The sequence below is a fragment of the Lontra canadensis genome, unplaced genomic scaffold, assembly GCF_010015895.1.
Source record: "Lontra canadensis isolate GAN:19392208 unplaced genomic scaffold, GSC_riverotter_1.0 scaffold37, whole genome shotgun sequence".
Taxonomy (NCBI): Eukaryota; Metazoa; Chordata; class Mammalia; order Carnivora; family Mustelidae; genus Lontra; species Lontra canadensis.
In genome coordinates this window covers 911,213-938,915 of record NW_022631031.1, presented here as the reverse complement: position 1 = coordinate 938,915, position 27,703 = coordinate 911,213, and the positions used below count along the sequence as shown (strand labels likewise).

The 27,703-nt window shown below is 36.9% G+C and overlaps 1 protein-coding gene across 1 annotated transcript in view; it reads left to right on the top strand.

Annotated features, from left to right (window-relative positions):
- Positions 1-27,703, top strand: part of NECAB1 (N-terminal EF-hand calcium binding protein 1) — a 192,228-nt gene that overhangs the window by 20,330 nt on the left and 144,195 nt on the right. The window contains exon 3 of the mRNA XM_032869069.1: positions 16,616-16,724. Within this exon, the coding sequence (XP_032724960.1) occupies positions 16,616-16,724 (109 nt within the window). The remainder of the gene's footprint in view (positions 1-16,615; positions 16,725-27,703) is intronic.

Genomic DNA, 27,703 nt, shown 5'->3' with positions numbered 1-27,703 from the left:
AATAGGCTTTCCTGGTAAGGAACCTAAATATATGGTATCAAATCAGTGAAGAGCCAAAGGTTTGACTGAATTATTCAATTTTCTACCTGAGTTTTGGGCACTTTGTAAATTTTAAACTGATGTCAGTTTTAATGACCTGATTCCAAAAATATGTCCCAAGAGATGGGCTTTCAGGGACCACATCAGAATTACTTAATCTTATTGTGATTCAGTTTTCTTCTGTTCCTGGAAAGAAAAGTTAGAATATATAACTATTTCATGATATTATTGTGATGAGTATAGTCAATAAAATTCAGAGTAGAAATGCTTGGAAAAATAATAGGTCAACATATTTTTACTTGTATGAGCACCAGTACATAAAACATTTCATTCTCTCAGATAGTCTGCAGATAAATATGAGAGACAGGGTAGCTTGTCTGGGGTTAAGAAAATGAATTAATTGGGGCTCCTGGGTGGCTCAGTGGGTTAAGCCTCTGTGTTCGGCTCGGGTCATGATCTCAGGGTCCTGGGATTGAGCCCCATATGGGGCTCTCTGCTCAGCGGGGAGTCTGCACCCCCCCCCCGCCTACCTCTCTGCCTACTTGTGATATCTCTCTCTCTCTGTCAAATAAGTAAATGAAATATTAAAAAAAAAGAAATGAATTAATTGAGTTGATTGTTGAGTTTAATATGTTAGATTTCAAGATTTAATATGAATAAACATAAATGACTTTACCATGTTGATAACATAGCAAAGCAGTTTTTCATATATTGTTTATATATATATATGGAATTACATATAACTTTCATATTCTAGTGTATATACTTTTAAATTTTTATTTTAGAACATTTTTATATTATGGAAAAACTGAAGCTACTGTAGAGAATTCCCATATACCTAACATCCAGTTTCCCTTATTATTAACATTTTACATTAGTGTAGTACTTGGGTTATGATTAATGAGCCAATATTGATACATTTTTAACCTAAGTCCACACTTTATTCGATTTTTTTAGTTTTTACCAAATGTCCCTTTTCAGTTTCTAGATCCCAGCCAGGATAGCACATTACATTTAGTAATCCTATCTCCTTAGGCTCGGTTTCTCAGACTTTCTTTGTTTTTGATGACCTTGACTGTTTTAAGGAGTATTAGTCTGGTGTTTTATAGAATGTCCCTCAATTGGGATTTGTTGGTGCTTTTTCTCATGAGTAGGCTGAGGTTATGTGTTTGGGGGAGGAAGATCACAGAGGTAAAGTACCGTCATATCCATATCAAAGATTTATACTGTCAACATGATTTATGACTATTGATGTTGGCCTCCATCTCCTGGATCAGGTAGTGTCTGTCAGGTTTCTCCACTGCAAAATTCACTCATTATTCTTTCCGTAACTGGACTCTTTGGAAAGAAGTTACTCTGGGCAGTCCGCCCTAAAGAAGTGGGAAGTTAGGTTCCACCTCCTTGAGGACTGAGTATGTGCATGAATTACTTATAATTCCTCTGCAGGGGAGATTTGTCTGTTTTCTCATTTATGGGTGTATTTATTTATAACACTATGGACACCTGGATATTTATTCTATCATTAATCCAGTACTACTCAATATATTTTATTGTTCAAATTGTCACACTTCGGCTATTTGGAGCTCTTTCAGTAGACCCGTGTGCCTTTGACTTACTCTCATAATTGTGAGTTTTTTAGTAATTCCTTTATTCTCTGGCCCTTCAGATGCTGGAGGCTCATCTTTTATAATCCTGTCCCAGTATGAGAATCAGTCACTTTGTCCAAGGATCCTTGATATCTGTTGTTACTAGAGAATGATATGAGAAACAAAGATGGGGGTGGTGGATATGCTCATTGTTACCGGTGTGTCATTATCGCTTCTAAGCTCTCTGGCTGGTGGAGCAAGGAAATATATATGTGTATAGTAACCCAAGTGTATGCATATTTCTGCTAATGTTTCTGCGTGTACTCGTATGTATCTATATTAAGTTAAACATGAGGTCATGGTCATATCTCCAACTTTAAACCATTACTACATGGATTATTCTAGTCTCCTCCCTTTGCTTTATCAGTAACCTATCACTCCCAACAGTGAGACACTTGCTCCCCAAGTCAGTTACTGATTTACATAACTGTACAGTCTCAGTGTGCATGTGTAGTACTTTGGCTGTTTTACTTATGCGCCCATGGAAAACAACTTTATCAACTCTATCAACTACAGTATAATGCTTCTGTACGGCTTATCTTGCTTTTATATAGATGCCATTCATTTCCCAAGTTACTTAGGTCAACACTGTTTTCCCTCACTATCTTCAGTGAGATTGTTTCATATGTTTCTAATACATTTAAATTATTTTGTCACATTCTCCATTCCATCCTGGAATCCCCTGAACTCCTAAATGATTTTTTAGGAATTTACACACATTAAAATTTGTTCTTTGTGTTTAAAGTTCTGTGGGTTTCAACAAATGCATAATGGCATATTACGATTGTACCATGTCGTGCAAAATAGTCACCCCACCCCAAAATATCCCCTGGTTTTGTCCTTTCAACCCTCATTGCCCTGAACTCCTGGCAACTACTGATCTTGTTACTATCTTTATACGTTTGTCTTTTCCAGAATGTCATAAAATTGGAATAATAAAATATAGAGCCTTTTCAGACTGACAAGATTCATCCATGACTTTCTTTGGCTTGATAGCTCACTTTTTAAAAAATCATTAAATAATACTCCATTCTGTATCTGTACTAAAATTATTTTATCCATGCACCTATTGAAAGACATTTAATTACCTCCAAATTTTAGTGATTATGAATAAAACTGTTAGAAACATTCACATGCAGTTTTTGTATGGACATAAGTTTTTGAGCAGCTGGGCATATACTTAGGAGCATTGTTGCTATATAAGAAAATGCTAAAACGTCTTCCAAGGTGGCTGCAACATTTTGCTATCTCACTAACAATGAATTAATATTCCTTTTGCCCCAAATCTGAGCCAGAAATTGGTGTTGCTGGCTTTTGTGTGTGTGTGTGTGTGTGTGTGTGTGTGTGTGGTTTTTTTGTAGGGAAGCCATTCTAATGGGGATGTAGTAGTATCTCATTACTATTTAAATTATTAATTCCCTATGACAATCAGTATTGAAAATATTTCAAATGCTTGTTTGCCATGTGTATATTTTCTTTGGTTTTGTGTCTATTCAGATGTTTGGCCACTTTTTAATTGTCTTTTGCCTTTTTATTGTTATTTTAAGAGTTCTTTGTATATTATAAATACAAGTCCTTATTCAGATGTGTTTTACAAATATTTCTCAGCCTATGGCTTGTCTTTCATTCTCTTAAGAGTATTTTTTTCACAGAGCAAACTTAAAATTCTAGTAAAGTCCAATTTATCATTTTTTTCTTTCATGATTGTATTTTCGGTGTTGTATCTAAAAACTTGTCACCCAATCCAAGGTTTCTCTTATTTTGGGATTTTACATTTAGGTCTGTGATCCATTTTGAGTTAATTTTATTATCTCAAAAGGTATAAAATCTATTTCTAGGTTCATTTTCTTCCATATGGACATCCAGGTGTTTCTGCACCATTGCTTGAAAAGACTATCCTTTCTCTAATTGCCTTTGCTCCTTTGTCAAAGATCAGTTGACTATATTCGTGTGGTTATATTTCTGGTTTCTTGATTCTGTTCCATTGATTTTATGCATCTTCTCTTTTGCCAATACAACACTGGTGAGATGACTGAGTTTATACTAACTCTTGAAATTGGGTACTATTAAGTCTTCTTTGTTTTTCCTCTTCAGTATTGTGTTTGTTATTCTAGGTCTTTTGTCTCTCCCTATAAAGAGTAGAATCAGTGTGTCAGTACTATCAAGTAGCTTGGTGGGATTTGATTGCAATTATCAATCGCATTGATCAAAATACAAGGATGGGAAGAATTGATATATTTTTTCAAAGATTCACTTATTTATTTATTGAGAACGAGACCCCCGCTCATTTAAGCAGGGGAGGGTCAGAGGGAGAGGCAGAAAATCCTCAGACTCCCTGCTGAACATGGAGTCCACCTCCAGGCTCCATCCCAAGACCCTGAGATCATGACTTGAGCCAAAATCAAGAGTTGGTTGCTCAACCAATTGAGCCATTGAGGAGCCCAAGGAAGAACTGAGGCCTTACAATGTTGAATCTTCTAATCCATGAGCCTGGAATATCTCTTTATTTGTTTATTTATTTATTTGGATCTTACCTAATTTCTTTCACCAGAGTTTTGTAGTTTTCTGCATTTAGATCCTTTGTATATTTTATTGGATGTATACCTAAGCCCTTCATTTTGGGTGTACTTTTGTAAATGGTATTGTTTCTTAAGTTCCAGTTGCTTGCTACAGATATATAGTAAAGCAATTGACTTTTATATATTAACCTTATACCCTGTGACTTTGCTATATTTCCTTTTCAGAGAGTTTGTTTTTGGTTGGGTTTGGTTTGTTTTGTTTGCTGACTCTTTGGGATTTTCAACATAAACAATTATGCCATCTGTGAAGAAATAACAGTTTTGTTTCTGCCTTCCCAATTTGTATACCCTTTATTCCTGCTTCTTGTCATGTTGCAATAGCTAGGAAATCCAGAATATTGTTGAATAAGTGTTGTGAGAAAGACACCTTAAAAGATCTATTTTTGATTTTAAGAGGAAACTTCTACTTCCCCACCATTTAGTATGATTTTAGCTTTGGGGTTTTTGTAGATGTTCTTTATCAGGTTCAGGAAATTCTCTTCTATTCCTAGTTCAATGAGTTCTTATTATTAATGGGTGTTCAATTTCATCAAATGCTTTTTCTTCAATTGATATGATCATAGATTTCTTCTTATTTAGCCTGTTGATGTTACGGGTTACAGTGACTGGCTTTTTAATATTGGTTGGCCTTGCATAACTAAACTGAATCCCACTTGATCCTTATGTATAATTTTTTTAAACATTGTTGGATTCAATTTGCTAATATTTGTTGAAGATTTTTGCATCTATGTTCCTGAACAATATTGGTCTAGAGTTTTCCTTTTTTATAATGGTTTTATCTAAGTTTGGTATTAGGCTAATGCTGGATTCATAGAATGAGTAATATTATTTCTGCTTCTGTTTTCTGGAAGAGATTGCAGAGAATTGGTGTCATTGGTTGCTTAAATATGATAGAATTTACCAATAAATCCATCTGGGCCTGGTGCTTTATTTTTTGTGAGGTTATTAATTATTGATTCCATTACTTTAGTGGATATAGACCTATTAAAATTGTTTCTTTTTCTGTGACTTTTGGTAGTTTTTGTCTTTCAATGAATTATTCCATTTCAGGTAAATTATCAAATTTGTGGGCATAGAGTTGTTCATAGTACTCTTTTATGAAGAGCAATAACTTTTCTTTCATTTTTGATACTGATCATATTGTCTTCTTTCCTTTTTAATTGCTTAGCCTAACTAGAGCTTTATCTATTTTATTGAGTTTTTTCAAGGAATCAGTTTTTAGTTGTGTTGATTTGCTCTGTTGTTTTTCTGGATTCAATTTCATTGGTTTGTGCTCTAATTTTTATTATTTATTTTCTTCTGCTTGCTTTAGGCTCAATTTACTTCTCTCTAATTTCCTAATGTGGAAGCCTAGATATTGATTTTAGATAATTTTTTTCTTTTATGGTGTATTTATTTAATGATGTAAATTTTCCTCTAAGAACTGTTCTCACTGCATCTTATAAATTTTAATTTGTTGTACTGTCATATTCATCTAGTTTAAAAAATTTTTTTGCTTTCTCTTGACACTTCTTCTTTGACTCATGTGTTAACTAGAAAAGTGATCCTTAATTTCTAAATATTTGGGGATTTTCCAGCTATCTTTCTGTTACTGATTTCTAGTTTACTTCTACTGTGGTCTGAGAACATACTTTATGTCACTTCTTTACTTTAAATATGTTAAAGTGTGTTTTATGGCCAAAACTAAATAGATACATGACATATCTTGGTGAATAATCCATGTGAGCTTGAGAAGATTACATATTCTGCTTTTGTTGAAAGGAGTATTATATGAATGACTATAGATAAAATAATCAGTAGTGGTGTTTAGGTAAAGTGTATCCCTACTGGTTTTCTGCATGCTTGATCTATCAGTTACTAAAACGGGGGTGTTGAAGTCTCTGTAATTGTGGGTTTGTCTATTTTTCTCTTCAGTTCTATCAGTATTTGCCAGATGTATTTTGATGTTCTGTTTAAGGCATATGCACACTGAGAATTGTTGTCTTCTGGGAGAATTGACCCCATTTATAATTAAGTAAATGCCCTTTTTATCCTTGATAATTTTGTTTTGAAGTGTACTTTGACAGAATTCATATAGCTACTTCAGCTTTCTTCTGTTCAGCACTTTTTTTTTTAATTTATTTATTTGACAGAGAGAGAGAGATCACAAGCAGGCAGAGAGGCAGGCAGAGAGAGGGTGGGGGAAGCAGGCTCCCTGCTGAGCAGAGAGCCTGATGTGGGGCTCGATCTCAGGATTCTGGGATCATGACCCGAGCCGAAGGCAGAGGCTTAACCCACTGAGCCACCCAGGCGCCCCCTGTTCAGCACTCTTATGGTATGCCTGTCTCCATCTGTTTAGATTTAGTTTATATGAGTCTTTATATCTAAAGTGGGTTTCTTATAGACAGCATGTAGTTGGCTCTTTTTTCTTTTTTTTAACCCACCCTGACATCTCTGCCTTTTAACTGGTATATTTAGATCATTCACATTTAAATTGGTTATTGGTATTTTTTGACTAATATTTACCATGTTTGTGGTTATTTTCTATTAGTTCCACTCATTCTTTGTCTCTTTTTTCTCCCTCTTTTTCTGCCTTATCCAGTTTTAAACAGCATTTTATGTATTCTATTTTATCTCCTCTCTTACCAAATCAATTATATTTTTTTAAAATTTTTTCATTGAAGCTACCCTACTACCTAGCAATTGCAGTACTAATTACCCTAAGGATACAAATGTAGTGATCTTAAGGGGCACATGCACCTGAATGTTTATAGCAGTAATGTCCACAATAGCCAAACTATGGAAAGAGCCCAGATGTCCATCAAGAGATGAATGGATAAAGATGTGGTGTATATATATATACAATGGAATACTAGGCAGCCATTAAAAAAAAACATGAAATTTTGCCATTTACAATGATGTGGATGCAACTAAAGGGTATTATGCTAAGCAAAATAGGTCAATCAGAGGAAGACAATTATCATATGATCTCACTGATATGAGGAATTTGAGAAACAAGACAGAGGATCATAGGGGAAGGGAGGGAAAAATGAAACAAGATGAAACCAGAGAGGGAGACAAACCATAAGAGACTCTTAATCTCAGGACTCAAACTGAGGGTTGCTGGGGGGAGGGGCATGGAAGGGTTGGGATGCCTGAGTGATGGACATTGGGGAGGGTATGTGCTACGGTGAGTGCTGTGAATTGTGTAAGACTGATGATTCACAGACCTGTACCCCTGAAAGAAATAATACATTATATGTTAATAAAAAAAATGTTTTAGTTGTTGGTATATACATTTTTTACTAATTTAAGTTGCAGTATTTATTTTTTTACTAATCTAAATCTATCTTCAAATAACACTATACCACTTGATGGGTAATATAGTTACCTTATAACAGAATATTTCCACTGCCTCCTTCTGTTCCTTATGAATTGATGTGATTTATTTCACTTATCTATATACTATAATTACGAATATATTGTTAGTATTAATTCTTCATACATTTATCTCTTAGGTTAATTCAAAATGAGAAAAACAAAATATTTTATTTTATTTCTTCTTTGACACTATTCATTATATGGATCCCAGTTTCCAACCTGTATCACTTTCTTTCTTCCTAAGTACTTTTTTTTTTTAACATTTCTTTCCGAGAAGTTCTGCTGACAATGAATCTCTTCAGTCTTGTTAATCTGAAAAGGTCTTTATTTCACCTTCATTTTTGAACAATAATTTCACTGCATATAAAATCCTAGATTATAGGACTTTTCTTTCAACACTTTTAGATATTTTACCCCATAGTCTTTTTGCTTGCTTGGTTTCTGATGGAAAGTCCACTGTAATTTGTAATTTGTACTTTTAGTCCTATACAGACTATAGATTAAATTTTTTTCTACCCCTTTCTAAATTTTCTCTTTGTCTTTGATATTCTGCAGTTTCAATATGATATGTCTAGGTATAGGGTTGCTTAGGTCAAAGTGGAGGGATATCAAGGCAGGAATTTATCCTGTTTTGTGCTCTCTGAGCTTCCTGGATATGTGTTTTGGTTTCTGTAATTAACTTTGGAAATTTCTTAGCCATTATTGTTTCAGATATTTCTTCTGCTCTGTATTATCTTATCTTCTCCACCAGTTGTGTTTGTTTAACACCTTTTGAAATCTCTTAGGGTTCTTAGATGTTCTATTTAGGTTTAATTTTTTTTTTTTTCAGGCTCACTGATTCTTTTCTCAGCTGTATTGAGTCCGCTGATGAGCCCATCAAAGGCATTCTTTATTTCTGTGTTTTTGATTTTTAACATTTTCTTTCTATTTTTTTTCTTAGAGCTCCCATCTCTGTTTACATTACCCATCTCTTCTCTTTTTTTCCATTAGACCCTTTAACCTGCTAATCATAGTTAGTTAGAATTTCTTGTTTGATAATTCCAGTATCTGTGTCAGATCTGAGTCTGGTTCTGTTGCTTGCTTGGTTTCTTCAGACTGTGCTTTTTCTTGCATTTTAGCATTCCTTATAATATTTTTGTGAAAGGTGATCATGATGTATCAGGTAATAGGATATGAAATTAATAGGTTTCTAGCTTGAGAAATTATGCTAATCTTGTAGGAGTTGGGCAGTGTCTAATGTAGCTGTAGGTACTAAAACCTTCAAATTCCTCTTGTCTTTTTGTCTCCTCTGTTGATGTGGGCTTCCCTAAGTACCCCTCCTGAGAGAGAATCTGAGTCTTACAACTCTTTCAGCTGTAATCCACTGTGTTTATATGGGAGCCCTGTTAGTGCGAGGATAAGGATTGGAGGAGCAATGTGTTCAATAATCATCTGATTAAATCTGTCTTTCAGTGGGCCTGTGTTTCTGGGCTATGACCTTCCCAAGTGTTTCTTAGCTTCCCTTCAACTTATTTGATATGCAGGCTAGAGAGGACTGCAGTGAAAGAAATGTCCTCCCGTCAAGTAGGATAGGACTCTTTTTTTTTTAATGTCTTAATTTTATTTTATTTTTTTCAGTGTTCCAAGATTCATTGTTTATGCACCACACCCAGTGCTCCATGCAATACATGCCCTCCTTAATACCCATCACCAGGCTCACCCATCCTCCCACCCCTCTCCCTTCCAATACCCTTAGTTTGTTTCTCAGGGTCCACAGTCTCTCATGGTTCATCTCCCCCTCCATTAGGATAGAATTCTTTTTTTTTTTTTTTTAAGATTTTATTTATTTATTTGACAGACAGAGATCACAAGTAGGCAGAGAGGCAGGCAGAGAGAGAGGAAGGAAAGCAGGCTCCCCACTGAGCAGAGAGCCTGATGCAAGGCTCCATCCCAGGACCCTGGGATCATGACCTGAGCCGAAGGCAGAGGCTTAACCCACTGAGCCACCCAGGGGCCCAGGATAGAATTCTGATACAATCTGTGCCTCTGAAGAATAGACTTTTGTCCTGAAGAGCACTCCGGGTATATTTCATGATTACTCTTGTTCTTCCCTATGCCTGAGCTACAAGGCAATCTTTTTTGTCTCCTCACTATGAGAATCTGGTGGGGTTCCTAGAGGTAAAACCCAGAAAGTGTGGAAGCTCCCTAAAGCCTGAAGCCCCCAGGAGTTTCTCCCTCTCATGCTAGTCTGTACCCAGCCTCCAGCAATTCATCAAAATTATCATGTAACTTCTTCTATCAGTTTATGGCTCCAGTAGTTTCTGCTCTGTGTAAGCAGATCTTGGCTCGGATTCTTTGGTTTTCCACTTTTTCTCAGACTTTTGGTAGTGATTTGTCCTGCAACCTCAGTTTTCTGATGAGTCCAAGAAAAGTTACTGATTTTCAGTTTGTTCAGCTTTTTACTCTTCTAAGAATAGGAGTGATATTGTGTAAGGTCTTTACATATCAGAACTGAAATTTCACAGAATAACTTGTATTTTATTTGCATTTATATAATGTCAGTAACTTGTTTTAAAACAAATATAAAACATTAGACATTTGAAAGGTAGAGACTGTGAAGAGATAAGGAAGTTAATCCACAATAATATTAAATGGTTTATGTTAAGTGGTATGTACATTTGATAGTAAGTGTTTAATCTATTTATATGTAGTTAAATGTTAATATATTAATGATTATTTTTCTTAATTTACAATTTAAGAACTTCATTTTAGAAACAAGGTTGCTATTTTTTATTTCTGCCTCTAAAAATTTGCATATTATGCAAAGTATATGCTATTCTTTGTGTGTTAAACTGAGTAATGCTTTCCAGGTGTTCATTTTGTACAAGGATGTTATTTTTGAAGATGATCATGTTTTGGTGTTTTAATCTTAATAAACTACAATATTTAAAGTGTTCAAAAATGGTAAAGAAATACGTGAAGAAAAATCCAGTGTTTTGAAAGAATAATCTTTTTTTAGAGAGCAAGCACCAGTTAGGGGGTAGGGAGAGAGGGAGTGAGAGAATCTTAAGCTCCACACCCAGTGGAACCCAGTGTGGGACTATCTCAGGACCTTGAGACCACAACCTGAGCCCAAATCAAGAGTCAGATGCATAACCTACTGAGCCATCTTGGTATCCCAAAAGAATAATCATTTAAATGATCACAAAAACTAGATTAAAATCATGACCGTAGGAAAGGAAATTCTGAGATCAGTGCTCTAGTTGTTGGCATATTTGTAAAAACAAAACTTGAAAGAAAAATTAAATGAGTATTTTTAAAAAGACTCTTTTTTTCAAAGCAGCACCAGTTTTAGGATGTGAAAAAAGTTATTACCTAAGAAAATAAATTAAAATTTCTATTTTTTTAATTAAAGATTTTTATTTACTTGGCAGAGAGAAAGAGAGATCACAAGTAGGCAGAGAGGCAGGCAGAGAGAGAGGGGGAAGCAAACTCCCCGCTGAGCAGAGAGCCCAATGCGGGTCTTGATCCCAGGACCCTGAGATCATGGCCTGAGCTGAATTCAGGCAGAGGCTTAACCCACTGAGCCACCCAGGTGCCCCCAAATTTCTACTTTTAAATAAACATATCAAATACCCATTATTCTGTGTGTACTCAATAAGTACTTTTCAAGAAGGAGAACAATATGGGAATTAATAATACATAACCATCTTGACTTAGCAAGACTGAACATGTAAAGCCACCCAAAAATCACACCTACTTTCATTGAACCCGTACTGTGTGTTAAGTACTGTGCCAAGTGTTTTCTGTACAACCTCTAAATCCTTGCAACAACCAAGCATTTATAAAATCTGAAACTTAAAGAATTAGTTGTTATTTCCAAAGTCTATTCTATGCCCTTTTTCAGAATGTAGGCATTCTCCTTGGGAGAATGAACTCACTTCTAGGACCTCAATTAGTATGTATTAGTAATTCTAAGTACCTCTCCCTCTTCCTGTCACCCTCATCTCTCCCTCTCTCTCTCCTCTACCCCTATGATATATATCCTATATTCTATACCCCATACCCCCTGCTTGCTAGACGCATCTACTTATTCCATAGGTACATCTAATTTTTGCAGGCCAAAGAGCCCAGTACTCAACTGTATGCTTTTTGCCTTGTGTTCTCTCTTGTGAGAATGAAGATATTATCCATCCGATTACTCAATTTTGGATGGGTGTCATGTTTGACTTATTGTTCCCTCTCATTCATCACCTCTAACTGATCACCAGTTCTTATTGATTCTGTTTCCTAAATAGATTATAAATCTGGTCACTTACTTTGTGTCCTTACTGTTACCACCAAGGTTTAAGCCGCCATTTATTCTCACCCTAATTATGGCAATGACCTCTAATGTGTCTTCTCTTCTGGTGCCACACCTGTCCACTCCACTCTACTCACTGCAGCCACGTAAGCTTCCTAATAGGGCAGTGGCTCCTCTTGGGGTAAATTCAGAAGTCTTTACCATGATTTGTATGGTTTTTCATGATATTGACTCTCTGTGTCTAACTCTCTGGCTTGTCCTTCCTCCCACCCAGCATGTAGTCTTTTGTCCCAGCTTTGTTGATGCATAGTTGACACTTTAAGATTGTATATATTTAAGGTGTACAACTTGACAGACATATGTATTGTGCAATATTTGGTACAATAAAGCTACTTAACATATTCATCTCCTCACACAATTACTCTTTTTTTATGGTAAAAATACTTAATAGCTACCCTTTTAGGAAATTTCAAGTATACAATACAATATTGTTAGCTGTAGTCACATCGTTGTACATTAGCTCTCCAGAACTTAATCATCTTGCATAACTGAAATTTCGTATCCCTTCACCAACATCTCCCAGTTCCCCCTCCCCCCAGCACCTAGTAACTATGATTCGTTATACTCTGGTATTCTTTGACCAAGTTTACTGAGTTTTCTTTTCAACTCCCCAACCGTATCATTTTTTGCCTCCTAGCTTTGTGGTTAGCATTTCCTCTACTGGGAATACTCTTCCCCTTTACAGATCTTTCCCCATTAACCTTTGTTTTTCATTTGTATTTCAGCTGAAATGTCACTTATTCTGGAAAGCCTTCCCTATATACCTACCTACATCAGGGTTTGTTTCTTTTCTGCATGGTTTCACATCATCCTAGGTCTCCTAGAATTACCCTTATAAACAGTCTTTAGCTGTTCATTTGCTATATCCTCCATCATAAGTACAAAATCCTTAAGGGCTTGCCTGTCTATGTTCTTAGCACAGAACAGTGTTGGATCATAGTAGGATCTGAGTAAAAATTTGATGAGACAGTGGGTGAAAGTGCTATACTAATAATTTGCAAATCCATGTTAAAAACTCAAGTTTTCGGGACGCCTGGGTGGCTCAGCGGGTTAAGCCGCTGCCTTCGGCTCAGGTCATGATCTCAGAGTCCTGGGATCGAGCCCCGCATCGGGCTCTCTGCTCGGCGGGGAGCCTGCTTCCTCCTCTCTCTCTGCCTGCCTCTCTGCCTGCTTGTGATCTCTCTCTGTCAAATAAATAAATAAAATCTTAAAAAAAAAAAAAAAAAAACTCAAGTTTTCTTTGTTCTAAGACTTCTAAGCAGGACACCTGGGCGGCTCAGCTTAAGCGTCTGCCTTCGGCTCAGGTCATGATTCCAGCGTCCTGGGATGGAGTCCTGCATCTGGCTCCTTGCTCAGCAGGGAGCCTGCTTCTCCCTCTGCCTCTGCCTGCCACTCTATCTGCCTGTGCTCACTCTGAGAAATAAATAAATAAAATCTTAAAAAAAAAAAAAGATAAAAAGACTGTTCTAAGCAACTGCAATCTGCTACCTCCATCTCAAAAATTAATGGAATATAGAGTATAAGATCAGAATACTTTAAAAATAAAGCAAAGGAGGGGCCAGCTATGCTCAGGACAAACTCAGGCGAAGCATGTAATTCAGATATGAAAAACTGAAAAACGTGTATCATTTGTTGGTAAAGATGAAGATTTATTATAGGAGGGCCTGTGGGTGGGGGAATGGGGTAAATGGGTGATGGGCATTGAGGAGGGCACTTGTTGTAATGAGCACTGGGTGTTATATGCAAGGGATGAATCACTAAATTCTCCACCTGAAACTAATACTACACTATATGTTAACTAAATTGAGTTTAAAGTTAAATTTAAATAAAATTTAAGTAAAATCTTGAAAGAAAAAAAGATTTATTGTCATAGTATATCAGATCTCACAAGATTTGGCTAATCTGTAAGGCAGTATAAATCAAGGTTTAATTATGTTCCATTTCAAAAGAAAAGATCAGTTGAAAAATTGAAGTTGAAAAAATATTTTAATAAAAAAAATTGAGATTGATTTGTTAATGTAGAACCACACTAGAAAGGAGTATTTTGTCTCCTTTTCCTTAAAAACAAAAAACTGTGATACTTTTGTTTAACATTAAGGAATTAGTCTAGAAATATTCCAAAGTAACTCATTTTATCTGCTTATTTAAAAGTATGGTATCCTGAATTAAAGACTTCTAGGAGTCTTGGATGTGGTAGAAACAGACTTTCAAAATGTAGTTTCCATCCTTCAAGTCAGGACTAAAATTGAATGCCTCCTTTATCTTTTTATATTTTTTCTAATAAGAATTATAAAGAAAAAAGGCTTTTAGATCCATAGAATGATCAGAGCATTTGTTGTTCAGTGCTTTTATTTGACAGTATTTACATTACCACTCAAGCTTACTTACTTACGGGGATTATAAAGCAGTATACAGAGGCTCATGCTGTCCATAGGGTGCACAGGCAGGTTAAGTTCTATAATAGCCCAGTTCAGTTTACCTGAGAACCATTAAATATTCACCAAAGGAAACCTGTTCCACCATGGATATGTATGTATTACATCTGTTACAAATTTCCGTAGTAGAGTTTCTTCCTCTACATTATGAGTTGATTTCTATCTTCTTCTATCTTCTATCTTCTTTCCTTTCTCTCTCCCTCTTCCTTTCTCTCTCTTTACTTCCTCCCTTCCTTTCCTTTTTCCTTTCTTCTCCCTCCCTCCCTCCCACCCCCTCCCTTCCCTCTTCTCTTCCTCCCTCTCTCCCTCTCTTCTTCCTTCCCCTTCCTTCCTTCCTTCCTTCCTTCCTTCCTTCCTTCCTCTCTTTCTTTCTCCTATACCTAGTTGTGGTTTGTGTCCAGTTACCCAACCTTGTGATATATTATTTTGTCAAAGTAAGGAGATACACAGTAGTGATAACTATAATATGTCCAGTCTGGAATATACCTCAGGTTACACTGAGCCAAAGTTAGACATAGTTATTTGAGATATGACACTAAAATATCCCATCTAAAAGCAGAAATACAAAATCAGACAATTGATGAGCCTGGTGGATTCAGTTTCATTTTGCAATGGGTTGCTGTGGTCTTTGAATGGCTGAGCTAGACTGGGGTAGGTCTATCCAGAGGACCTCTGGGAGTGAGGATCTCATTCAGTGCACAATCTAGATCAGGTTTGTTGTGACCTCTAATGCTAAGTCTGCTCAGTTAGCTATTGGCAAGAATTAACTAAAAGATTGCTTTAATACACCTATTAAGTTAAAAGTATAATTATATGGAATTTAAAAACTCTCAAGGGTCTTTATGTTTATATTTTGCAAATAAGGATTTCTGAAAATGTTACAACCTTTAAATCCCTATCTGAAAAAGCAGCTCATTCAGTGATTAGGCTTATTGTGTCCTTTACGGTAAGTGTTAGTGTGAGGAGGACTCTCACAGGTCATTAAAAATCTTGATTTCTTGACTGCCCCTCCCTTCCATGCCCTCTACGAGATTTAGATGCTCTGGTAGGGCCCAGAAATTTGTATTTTAACTTAATTCCAGGGGGTCTGTGGGCCATCTTTTGAGGAAAAAAAAAAAAAAAGACCCACATGGGTCTTGAAGATCCAATCCTATTAAATCTTATCACCTTTTTCTCAAAGACAAATTCTACTTTGTTGAGTGTGGTGTTGGTAGGACCACTCGTAGGAGTTTTGTGACCCTAAATTCCTTCCTCCTCTTTGTAAATGGAGAGGAACATTCCACCACTTAAATCATTTGGCAACTTACCTGAGGTAACTGGCAAACCAGTTTCCTGCATAGAAAGAAGGATGTTTTCTTTTTCCTTCCTATCTATTCACTCCCTTAAATTTTCTGCTTCTGTATCTTGTAGAGATCTTTTACTTTAATCTGTTACTGTGTTTCTTCAATCTCTACTTATCCACATTTGCCTGTTGCAGAATGTCAGATGCAAAAGTTACTAAAACTCTTCATGCCCCCAAATGAAAGGATCTTTGATTGCCCTAACTCCCATATATTCCAAAGTATATCTCTTATTGCCCTTACTGTGTGTTACTGTGTAACACACTTACACTTACATCTACACATCTTATCTCTTTTTATTAGACTCCCTAATTGTCATTCACTTTTGTATTCCACAATAAGTAGAATGTGCTTGTCTTTAAAAACTGTTCTTTTGTTTAAATAGTAGGGAATGAATACCATTTGTTGGATTGTAATAACGATTCTAAAATCTACACGTTAGCATTCATTTAATCAATATGCATTATTAAACATCTAGTATTTATTCTGTAACCTGCTAGGTCCTGTATATCAAGACAAAATGTCTAAATAATTGACTCTGTCTTAGGCTATTATTTGGTTGGGTGGATAACTTTTTGACATGTTAAATTGTTTGTTAAATGTTTGCCCTAGAAATAAATGATCCCAAACATACTTAAAACCATGTAGACCTATTTCATCAGGGAGTATACATCTGAAGACTATGTACTATAGAGAGATATTAAATTATTTTTCTTTTTTGCACTTTGAATTATTTGTTCTTTTAAAATAAATGTGTTTACATACACAAATAAACCTGCATAAGCATTGGGACAAAGGTTTTAAAATTAAAAGATGTAACAATATACAGAGGTGAAATGATTTGCTTCTATTCTTTCTGTTCCTACCATTTCAGATGATGGAAAATTGTCCTTTGAAGAATTCAAAGCATATTTTGCAGATGGTGTTCTGAGTGGAGAAGAATTACATGAGCTCTTCCATACCATTGATACACATAATACCAAGTAAGGAACTTTTTTATCATTGGATTCTGCAAACGATGTAGAGAAGGTGTGACCAAGCACATACTGATGAAGGGGAGAAGGAGGAAATATGCAGAGGGCACCTTTTGTAATGTTTAATTCCTTATGGTTAGTTTTGAGATTCCCCCCTTTAGTAATTGAAATTCTCTGAAAAACCGAGCACTGAATTGTGAAACAGTGATCTTCTGTAGGGAGCCCTCTTTTTTAAAAAATATTTTATTTATTTATTTGAGAGAGAGACAGTGAGAGAGAGCATGAGGGAGAAGGTCGGAGGGAGAAGCAGGCTCTCTGTGGAGCTGGGAGCCTGTTGCGGGACTCGATGTGGGACTCGATGTGGGACTCGATCCCAGGACTCAGGGATCATGACCTGAGCTGAAGGCAGTCACTTAACCAACTGAGCCACCCAGGCGCCCTGTAGGGAGCCCTCTTAAGGTTACTTTAGAGTGTGCAAAATGTAAAACAAAAGCAAAGATTATAAATAATAAATTATAAATAATTCTAATTCTATCAATATTAAGAAAATAGAATTTTACCTTCTTTCTTAGGTTTTATCTCTGTTTGCTTCATCTAAAAATTGTCCTTAGGCCATTCTTATATTAGTGCAATGAAATGCAGAGCTGCAGTGATTATCTGGACAAATCACTGTTCCCTGGGGTATGCAAGTAATTTGGGACACAGAATTCTTTTCTGAATAATGAATGAGTACAGTGATCTATTTTATTTATTTTACGTATATAGGTCTTTCCTTTGCATCAGCTGAGTATTGATAAAGTTTCTATTTCTATTCTTACTATACTTAAAAATATAAAATAATGAGGAATTTAGGATATAGAACAAGAGAAATGTGCTGTTCGATTTGGGTAATTGAATCAAATCACATTTGTGACAGTCATGATTACAGAATTCTAATGTGGAAAATGCATCATTTCAGTCTTGCTGTGAGATCCATCAGCGTGTCTGCTACTTGAACAATCACTGTCTTGCTTTAGGCAAAGTGTTGACATGGTTCCAGGCAGTGAGCCAGCCTGCCAAGAAAAATGCTCTTGGGCTACCTCTAAGCATAAACTCTTTTTGTGACAAACTAGTAAGAAAAATTAAAAGATTAAATTCACTTAACTCAAGCAGCTGCAAATTTGTTAAATAATCAGTTTGTAAATTTCTTGACTTCTGTTAGAATTTCAAATTCCCTATGAAACCGCTTATGTTTTTTGTTGTCAGAAATAGTGTGAGCTGTTAACAAATCTAAGTCCCTCCTGGGTATTGGTGGTACAGCATGGAACCAGCTTATAATTTTTGGAACAGCAGACCCACTCACTGATCACTTCTATATAATATCATAGGTACTGTGACTGAGGTATGTAGGACTTTGGGATAGTATGTAGAGGTATAATATGTAGAGGTATTGTGACTGATGTATGTAGAAGACTTTGGGATAACACAGTGGGGCAGGGAATTTTAGCCTACTTTGGCAGGCTCCAGGAATGTTCTGAGGATTAGGAAGCCAGGAGCTGAGTCTTTATGGGAGAGCAGAATCTGATTAGATAAAGAAGGGGATGAGAGGATATATACTCCAACTAGAGGAAAAATGCATAAGGAAAGACCTGGAAGTATAAGCTGGACGGGAGTGACAAGTATTTTCGCGTCACCAAAATGTCAGTTTGTAAGGCTGAGTGCAGGAGGAGAAAAATCTGGGAAGGGAAGAATGGGCCAGACAAGAAGGAACTGGCATTCTGAGAAGCAAAAGTGTTTCAAATTTAAACTGCAGGCCAGGAGACGCTCTTAAAGCTCTTAAACCAGGGAGAAATAACTTTGTAGGTCATTGTGGCGCCACTGAGGGGCAGTGCTAATGGGGTAAATGTGGAGAAAGACCACAGATGCTAGCTGAATTCTTAAATGACTGCTGGGGAATAATGTTTATGCATGGAAGAAAGGAAGCCATGTGAACCATTCCGAGAAATGGTATCTAAGTGAAAAAGCGGAGGTTCCCTTTGTGGCTCAGGTGTTGGAAGTTGAGATGCTAATACTTCATTATGTATGCTGATTATTTCTTCTTCATTACATTTATTACTAGAGTTTTAACAATATCCAGGTTTGGAACAATCATTGAAAGTCATAGTTGCAAAATTCCGTGTCACAGAGATTTTTCAAAACATATTGACTCCTGGGGTGCCTGGGTGGCTCAGTTGTTAAGCGCCTGCCTTTGGCTCAGATCATGATCCCAGGGTCTTGGGATGGAGCCCCGCATCAGGCTCCCTGCTCAGTGGGGAGCCTGCTTCTCCCTCTCCCACTCCCACTGCTTGTGTTCCCTCTCCCACTGTATCTCTCTCTGTCAAATAAATAACATCTTAAACACACACACACACACACACACACATTTGCTCCTATTAGTGAAAAACAAAGTTTTCAATAGACCTTGTTGGACTGGTTTTGCTATTTTATTTATACATTTATTAGTTGAAATTACTTGGCATAACATTAAGATTACATTAAGTGCTAAAGAAGTCTATGCAATGATTTATACAGTAAGTCCAAAAGAGTGATGATTTATTTTTTATTATTATTTTTTTTTAAGAGTGATGATTTCTACCAGTTACTCTCACATATGCATTAGTAAAAGCACTTAAGTGTTTTCTGGTAACTTTTCTGATACTGGTATTCAACTTAATTTGGAGCTAATGTAGACATTTCTGAATTTTTTTTTTTTTTAAGAAAGTATGTCAGTGTCAGCTTTAATCTTTTAGGGAGATTAATTCAAACACTGACGTAGAAATTTCAGAGCTATACTTCAAGCAAATGGTAACTTTTGTCTTTGTATGATCCAAGTTTTAATTATTCTAGTGACTGTACTATACATGCCATATAATTTTTCCCCTCCCACATAACTTCTAAGAAAATATGTTCTCATGTGCTGAGCATTGCCAGCCATTCAAATTTGCTCAAGGGTACATCCTGGCCTGAAGGAGCCAAGTTATACATAGGCTAGAGCTCATCCTGCGGACTCATTGTCTCACATTTATGGTGACCCAAGAGATTCAAATTCCATGAATGTCTGCTGCTGAGGCCCTTGGGGATGCCTGGTTCCTGCCCCTCCTGATATCTGGTGGTTTAACGTCCTCTTGGAGTCCATTAAATCACTATCCACTTAATGCACTGCATTTTCTTAAGCTTATATGCAAAAGTGTATTCTAAGTATTATCTCAGCTCCTTTCTGTCATCTATAGAAATTTGTCTTTTTGCTATAAATATTAGATTTGCTGTGTTTGAGAAGTGACATATCCACTCTGAAAATATTTAGAAAGAAGGAAAATATTGAGAACCTATCTTGCTAGCTAAATTCTCCCCTTTTTTCCCATGAAGAGTATCCTGGAAATATTATGCTCAATCATGGAAAGCAAATATTATTTAAAAGTATAAATAATTAAGTTATTTTAAATACCAAAATTAAGTAAATTGTTCCTTATAAAAGGATATCAAAAAAGCCATCAGGTAAACCTACAGATTTTCAGAAACCATGTTTTTATAGGAAGCTTTTAAATGAACAAACTTTAACATAGAGTGATGCAATAATTAAAACAAAATTTTAAGTTAAAAACATATATATTGCCCTGTCCACACACATTTAGGTAGAAGTTTTATTTTATTTTTAGTTTTTTTAAGATTTTATTTATTTATTTGCCAGACAGAGATCACAAGTAGGCAGAGAGGTAGGCAGAGAGAGTGGGGGGGGGGAAGCAGGCTCCCCGCTGAGCAGAGAGCCCTACTCTCTCTCGGGGCTTGATCCCAGGACACTGGGATCATGACCTGAGCCAAAGGCAGAGGTTTTAACCCACTGAGCTACCGAGGCTCCCCTAGGTAGCAGTTTTAATTTCCAAATCCAATTCTCTAGGTTTTTTCCCTTTCCTTTTGTTCATATGTTTCTTTTCTTTTCTTTTTTATTTCATTTATTTATTTATTTAAATTTTATTTATTTATTTGCCAGAGATCACAAGTAGGTGGGGAGTGGGGGAAGGCTCCCCACTGAGCAGAGAGCCCGATGCGGGTCTCCATCCTGGACCCCAGGATCATGATAGGAGCCGAAGGCAGAGGCTTCAACCCGCTGAGCCACCCAGGCGCCCTTTATTTTATTTCAAAAAATCAACATGTTCATTTAAGAAATTATGTTTAGAAGATTCGACTGCAGCTTTTAGTATGCCCTGGAACCACTTGAATCTTTTCAGTCAGATTTCCTTTCCTGGATGCAAGTAAACTATCACCAACAAATAAAAGAATAGAATAGACCCGAAGACATGCATCTTCATAAGAACTTACACATTTGAGACACTGCAAAGATTTCTATACATGAATACTACCAAGATAGGAAGTATTTATAGGTCTGAATCATAGAGAATTTTTTCTAGTGTATTTCAAAATGAAACCATCAACCACACGTCCCTCCATATTAAGGGAGGTGTCGAGGGAGTTGTGGTCACCCTTCCAGCCTGCAGGATTCAAGCTTAAGCTCAAGATTTGGTATAATATCCTTCTAATGAGAATTCCATGAATCATCCTAATTTTTGACTAGAATTTTAAGATAATGTTTTGTCAGAAATTATATTCAGGCCTAATGTAGATGGCCTGCAGATTTCACTCAGAGCAAGGACTAGAAATAAAAACAACTTGAATGAAAGTAGGAGAAATCTGAAGGCATCAGAAGTCTAAATTTTCATCCTCTATATTCAGAAATTAATTTTAAATTTGGTAGATCTTTTCCATTATGTTTGTACATTCAGGACTTTTCAGGAGTTTTTTTCTTCAGTGGTGTAGTTGGTTGAGTGTGGGACAAAAGGCCAACTTGTTCCTGTGGAGGATACTTGGGTTATACAACATAACAAAGAAAAAGAAGGTCAAAATACAAGTTTCTGTCAACAGGGCAAAATATTGTTGAAATTTTTAACTTTCTCAAACTTTAAAGGAAGTGTACATAACCTAATAGTCCACAACATTCTGAAAATGCCATGTTGACCTTACTAAGCCTTTCATGATTTCACAGACTTCTGTCAAGCCTCATTTTAACTGACTGCTGTCTAGATCAAATATCCTAATCTTTTCTCTTCTTAAAAAAAAGAATTATTAATTTCTCAGTCATTTTAATTAGCCTTGTTACAGCTTTTCCATCTCTATTAAAGGGTTTTGGGCACACGTTTTTCTCAAATTTTGTATAAGTTACTGTCTGAAAAAGAATACACAAAGCCCTTAACATTTAAGTTTGGCAAAGTTTAGCGCAAACTAAATCTAGAGCTTCAATGGCTTAACATTGAAGCCACCATATCAGAGAGCAGGAATAGATAGAAGGAAGATCATTAGGTCAAGAGGAAACTTCCATAGTTGATCAAAAGTGCTCTTACTCATCAGAATGCCAGCTTGTCTGCATTTTTCAGTCAGAGGAACACATGAATAAATTAACATAATTTCCTTGGTGTTAACCATAGCACAGGCGGGGGAAAGATCCCCTAGAGACCAAAAAATGATTCTTCCGGTGTACTGCACTTTGGAGTTCCAGATTGTTAAGATAAACCAAATGGTAGAACAGATGGGAGTGTTGCTCTTAGGTCAGAGAGTGAACACACAGAAAATCTTCCCAGGGCCTGCAGATTGGAGTTGGGGGAGGGTTTAACTAGAGATGGGCAACTGTTGTCTTCAGGTCGAGTATTCCTCATTCTAGGCTAAAATAATTTTTTCAGTGCCGATTACTGGGATTTCACCCAATACTTGTTAAATCACTGAAGCACACCAAAGTGACAGAAATATCACCACCTACTAAAAGAGCATAGTCCATCTTGAGCTAGCTCTAAAAGCTTAAAAATCTCCTTCTTAAACAGAAAATTTCTCTCTCAACTTCCACTTATTTTTCTTAATTCCGTTCCTTAGGGGCATGCAGAAGACAAATATTTTATGACAAGTCTTTCTAATATTTGAAGACAGTTTTATGCACCAATGATGAGATTAAATCCCATAATAATTGGAGAGTAATGATATCCAAGGATTTATTCCAGATGGCAGAATTTGGTTCCTTCTGAAACAGAAGGTTGTTCATCTTTTATTTGTGCACGACAGTGAAATGCTAAGGCTTGACAAGTTGGTTGATGCAACCACTTTCTCCTTGAGTTACTCATCACATGCTTAAGTAGACACATTTTGTGGGCAGTAAGAAAAGAAGGCAGTACCAGTGCCCAAGGGAGAAACAGTAGGTGGGTCTGAAAAGCATGTGACACAGCTTGCACTGCGTTGTGACTGGAAAGTTTATTGCAATTCCATAGTGGGCACGAGGGATCTTCCTATTAACATAACCAATCGCATCTTCAACTGGAACTGGAGGCTCAAAAAGCAGCACCAAGACTTAAGTGCCTGGAGAATAGGGCAGGTCACAGTCCCAGGTGCTAGGCTAAGCAAGGATGCCATGACTGAGAGGTACACAGTAAAGAAGTTGGAAAAGAGGAAGAGGTTGTGTAGCTATATGTCAAGATGTCAAGAGAGTAAAGTGAAAAGTACCATACTATAATGGGGTGAAATGGAGTGGACAGACCAGGTGTCCAGAGTTGAGGTTTAGCAATACAGATTGGCCAAAGGAGCTCTGGCTGAAGAGTGCTCCAAGTATTCTAGCAAGGCCCAAACTGGCCATGAGCAAATGAGCAGAGAACACAGATGGAGCATTTCTTTCAGCTCCACGATCAAGGCTTAGCTGTAGCACAATGAGATACCACATCATGCTGGTCAGAATGGCTTTATTAACAAGTCAGGAAATAGATGTTGGCGAGGATGTGGAGAATGGGGAACCCTGCTGTACTCTTGGTGGGAATGTAAATTGGTGCGGCCACTCTGAAAAACAGTATGGAGGTTCCTCAAAAAGTTAATAGAGCTACCTTATGACAGAGCAATTGCACTAGTAGGCATTTATACAAAGGATACAAAAATAGTGACAAGAAGGAGCACATGCACTCCAATGTTTATAGCAGCAAAGTCCACAATAGTCAAAATATGGAAAGAGCCCAGAAGTCCATCAGTGGATAAATGGATAAAGAAGATGTGGTATAGATATATAAGGAAATATTACTCAGCCACCAAAACAAACGAAATCTTGCCATTTGCAACGATGTGGATGGAATTAGAGGATATTATGCTGAGTGAAATAAATCAGTCAGAGAAAGAAATACCATAAGATTTCACTCATGTGGAATTTAGGAAACAAAACAGATGAACATAGAGGAAGGAAAGAAAAATTAAGTAAAAAAGAGGGAGGCAAACCATAAAAGACTCTTAACTATAGGACACAAACCGAGGGTTGCTGGAGGGGAGGGAGTGGGGGAATGGGGTAACTGGGTGATGGGCATTAAGGAGGGCACCTGAAGTTAGGAGCAGTGGGTGTTCTATGCAACTGATGAATCACTAAATTCTACCTCTGAAGCTAGTAATACACTATATGTTAACTAAATTGAATTTAAAATGAAAAATGTTTTACAAAGACTTAGCTGTAAGAACTAGGCTGTGAGCTGACCCCTATCCAGACATTAAGTAAACTCCTTGGTATAAACAGAGAAAGGCTGGCCAATGTATGCTGCTTTCCAGAGGGAGAAACAATTATCTATCAACTGTGGCCAATGATTTTAGTTCAGAATGTTTATATGACAAGTGAGGCATGGAGTCAAAGGAGCCTGATACTAAGGAGGGAGAGAATAACATTCTGTACAGGTTCCTCAACTTCCCCTAAGCTTTGCTTGGCAGAAATCACAGTAGGGCAGAAAACAATAGAGTGGGCAGGACTTCACTGGTTGTGAGTGACAGAAGCTTAAGTTAAGCTGACCTAGAAAATTATGTATCTAAAAAGTCCAGAGATTGGCTTCATGTGTGCTGGAGTCAAGTACTGCAACAACAGTGCTAGGAATCTGTCTGCCCTCATCTCTTCACCTCTTCTTTTCTCCGTGGGGGCTGTTCTCTCATGCACATAGAAGCTCCGGGTTCATATTGTCACCAGTTTGGCAAACTCACAGAGATTGCCTTCCTTTCCCAAGAGTCCCAGCAAAATTCTGATCTTGAATTATGTTAGCCTGGCTTGGGTTACACTCACATCCCTGAAAAATCACCATTTTCAGGAAAATACAATGTGAAAGAGAAGAGGAATATAATCCATTTCCCTAAAAGGACAAGAGGCTTGGTGGAGTTTGAATTCCAGAGAGTCTTTACTGAGTGTGGGGTCATTCAGGAAAATCAGGAGCTCTTTTTATTTTTTTTATTTATTTTTACTATTTTTTAAAAATTTATTTATTTATTTATTTGATACAGAGAGAGAGATCACAAGTAGGCAGAGAGGCAGGCAGAGGGGGCAGGGGAAGCAGGCTCCCCACCGAGCAGAGAGCTTGATGCAGGGCTCCATCCCAAGACCCTGAGATCATGACCTCAGCCAAAGGCAGAGGCTCAACCCACGGAGCCACCTGGGCACCGCTGAAGCTCTTTTTAATGGAAAGATTGAAGCCAGGGAGAAATCTTTGTTTAAACAGGCCTCCTGGTGGCCCTGAGCTGTCCAGGGTTCTAGTTCCCTACACCTGCTCCCTTCTTGACCATCTGATTGGGTCACTTCCCAGTGTTCCCGTGTTCCCATGCTCCAACTACTAGAATCATGTCTGCAGTGCCGTGTCTTTGCTCCTTGTGGTCCTGCCAAGCCTCTGTATCTTCAGGGACTGCCAAAATTTAGGCAGACTTAATGCATAACACCTGTTCTTTATTCCCTGAGTCTTTCTCCATAGTTACCCACCTAGTCTGGACACTCTGGGCAGTTCTCACTTATGGTGTTCTTCTTATTTCTTAAGAATTTAAAAATTAGCACTATGAACATGGCTAAGAGAGACACTCTTTGATTATATTCTATACGGGTACACTTTCTGCCCCATTTTTAGAGACTGGAAACAGAAGCTTTACAGTCTTACTAGACCTCACTCTAACCCATAACCAGGTCTCCAGGTAGTGATTACATCTGGCCATTAGCACTAATCCGTGGCCAACAAATTTACTTAATATTCAGCTATTTTTCAGATGTGCCTTTCACCTCAATCATCTCTGAAACGCATCTACTTTCTTTGAGCATTTCTAGCTCCTAAAGAGAGGGGGAGAGAAACACAGGCTGTTTCCTGAGAGTTCCTTTTAAAATTCTTTACTTTCCTGTGAAGGCTTTTCCTTGACACCATTACCACTTCCTCCTAAATCAGGCCACTCTACAATCTGCAGTGTTGATTGAGCTGAGGATTCTTTCCTGGAGGAAAAGTGAGGACTCGACAAATCTACTTTATAATTAAGAAGTTTAGCATAGTTTGGGGATTTATAAAGGAGAGAATTTTAAGGAGATTTTCTTTTTCAGATGATGGGGAAGTGGATTCCCTTTAATTACAATTTCTGAAGAAAAAAAAAATCGGCCTCAATTGTCTCTGACGGTAGACAAGCCAAATTTGTGTCGAGGCAGTTCATGTCTGATTTCTAAAAAAAGTGTGGAGGAAATGTTTAATTTTTTAATTAAATAGAAAAGTAAATTTATTGAATGGTCATGTGCCAGGTGCTTACTTGCCTCATCTTATATAATCTTCACAGAAATGAAATAAAAAGGTATTATTCTTCACAAGATTCAGTTAAGAAAGCGGATAAAGTTCAGTGAATCGCCCAAGGTTTCACAGATACTCTATGTAAGGGCCCGGGCTTCTCTCAGGGCTACCTAAAAACCAAAGTCAAGCTCATTGTCAGGCCACTTCTGTGAATTTTCAGATGTTCAGCTATTTATGTTGTCTCTCAGAAGTCAAAATATTCCACAGCCAGTTTTAAAAATCACTTTCAGGTATTTTCTTTTTGATGACAAGGTGGTTCATTCTCTCCAGCAATAGAATATATTTGGATGTACAGTATAGAGGTAATTGCCTTAATTGCTGCCTTAATCTCTTCCCTTTTTTAAATCATTATGTAGGATTTTTACAGTGTGGGAGTTGCCACAATGTAGAGATGTTACTTTTTTTCTCTATGTACATTATTTCCATTCTTTGCACATGTCCCCGCCCCTCCATCCTACCTTTGTATCTGGGATTCAACTCTTACTTTTGGACTTGGTTCCCTACCGCCTTCTATTCTGTCACTGTGCATTTGCCTCATTTTCTCCATTGTTCTTCAGAGCACTCACAGAATTGTACTGTTTCCTTTAATCATTTGTGTTGAAGACTTTTGCTTTCATGCTGTTTCAGATCATCTTATATTTTTAACCTTATCTAGAGAATTCTTTTCTGGTTGTCATCTCTTCCTCCCAATAAAGAACATGAATTTTCTTTTAATTTTTACTGAACTCACTTCCCATCAGCCATAATATAATTGCTGGTGGTAAAGTAAAATCGATTACTGCTCGAAATGAAAATTGTCTACCGAGAAAACTAGGTGAATTATTTATTCACATAGATGCAGCCTTCTTTCTTACCTCACCAATATTCACCGAATGGATGAAATCAAGTCAGCAAAATGTTAACCCCAGTGTTTTTCAAAAACACAGTGCTTAACTTCTTTGGATATTGTCTTCCTCTTCATCCCCCAATGCACCAACCAATTCTGTCTCCCCCCCCACCCCCCCACCCTCCCCACACCTTGCTCATTTATCTTACAAATCCATCTAATTCTCTTCATGGTCACTATCACTACCTAAAGACAAGCTTTCTCTCTTTTACATTTTTCTCAAAATGTCAGTTTGGTGGAGTATTTACAGTTTTTTTTTTTTTTTCTCTATGTTACCTGTAGGTTTCAGGATTTTTTTAAAATAAATATAGATTACAAATAGTCTGAAAGTGATTGCTTCCCTTTGAAATGTATTTTTTCAAGGGCAATCTCTTAAGGAAGTTATTTCACTCTACAAAAAAGAATTATATAAATAACATATACTTACTGTAGAAAGGATTCAAACAGTACAG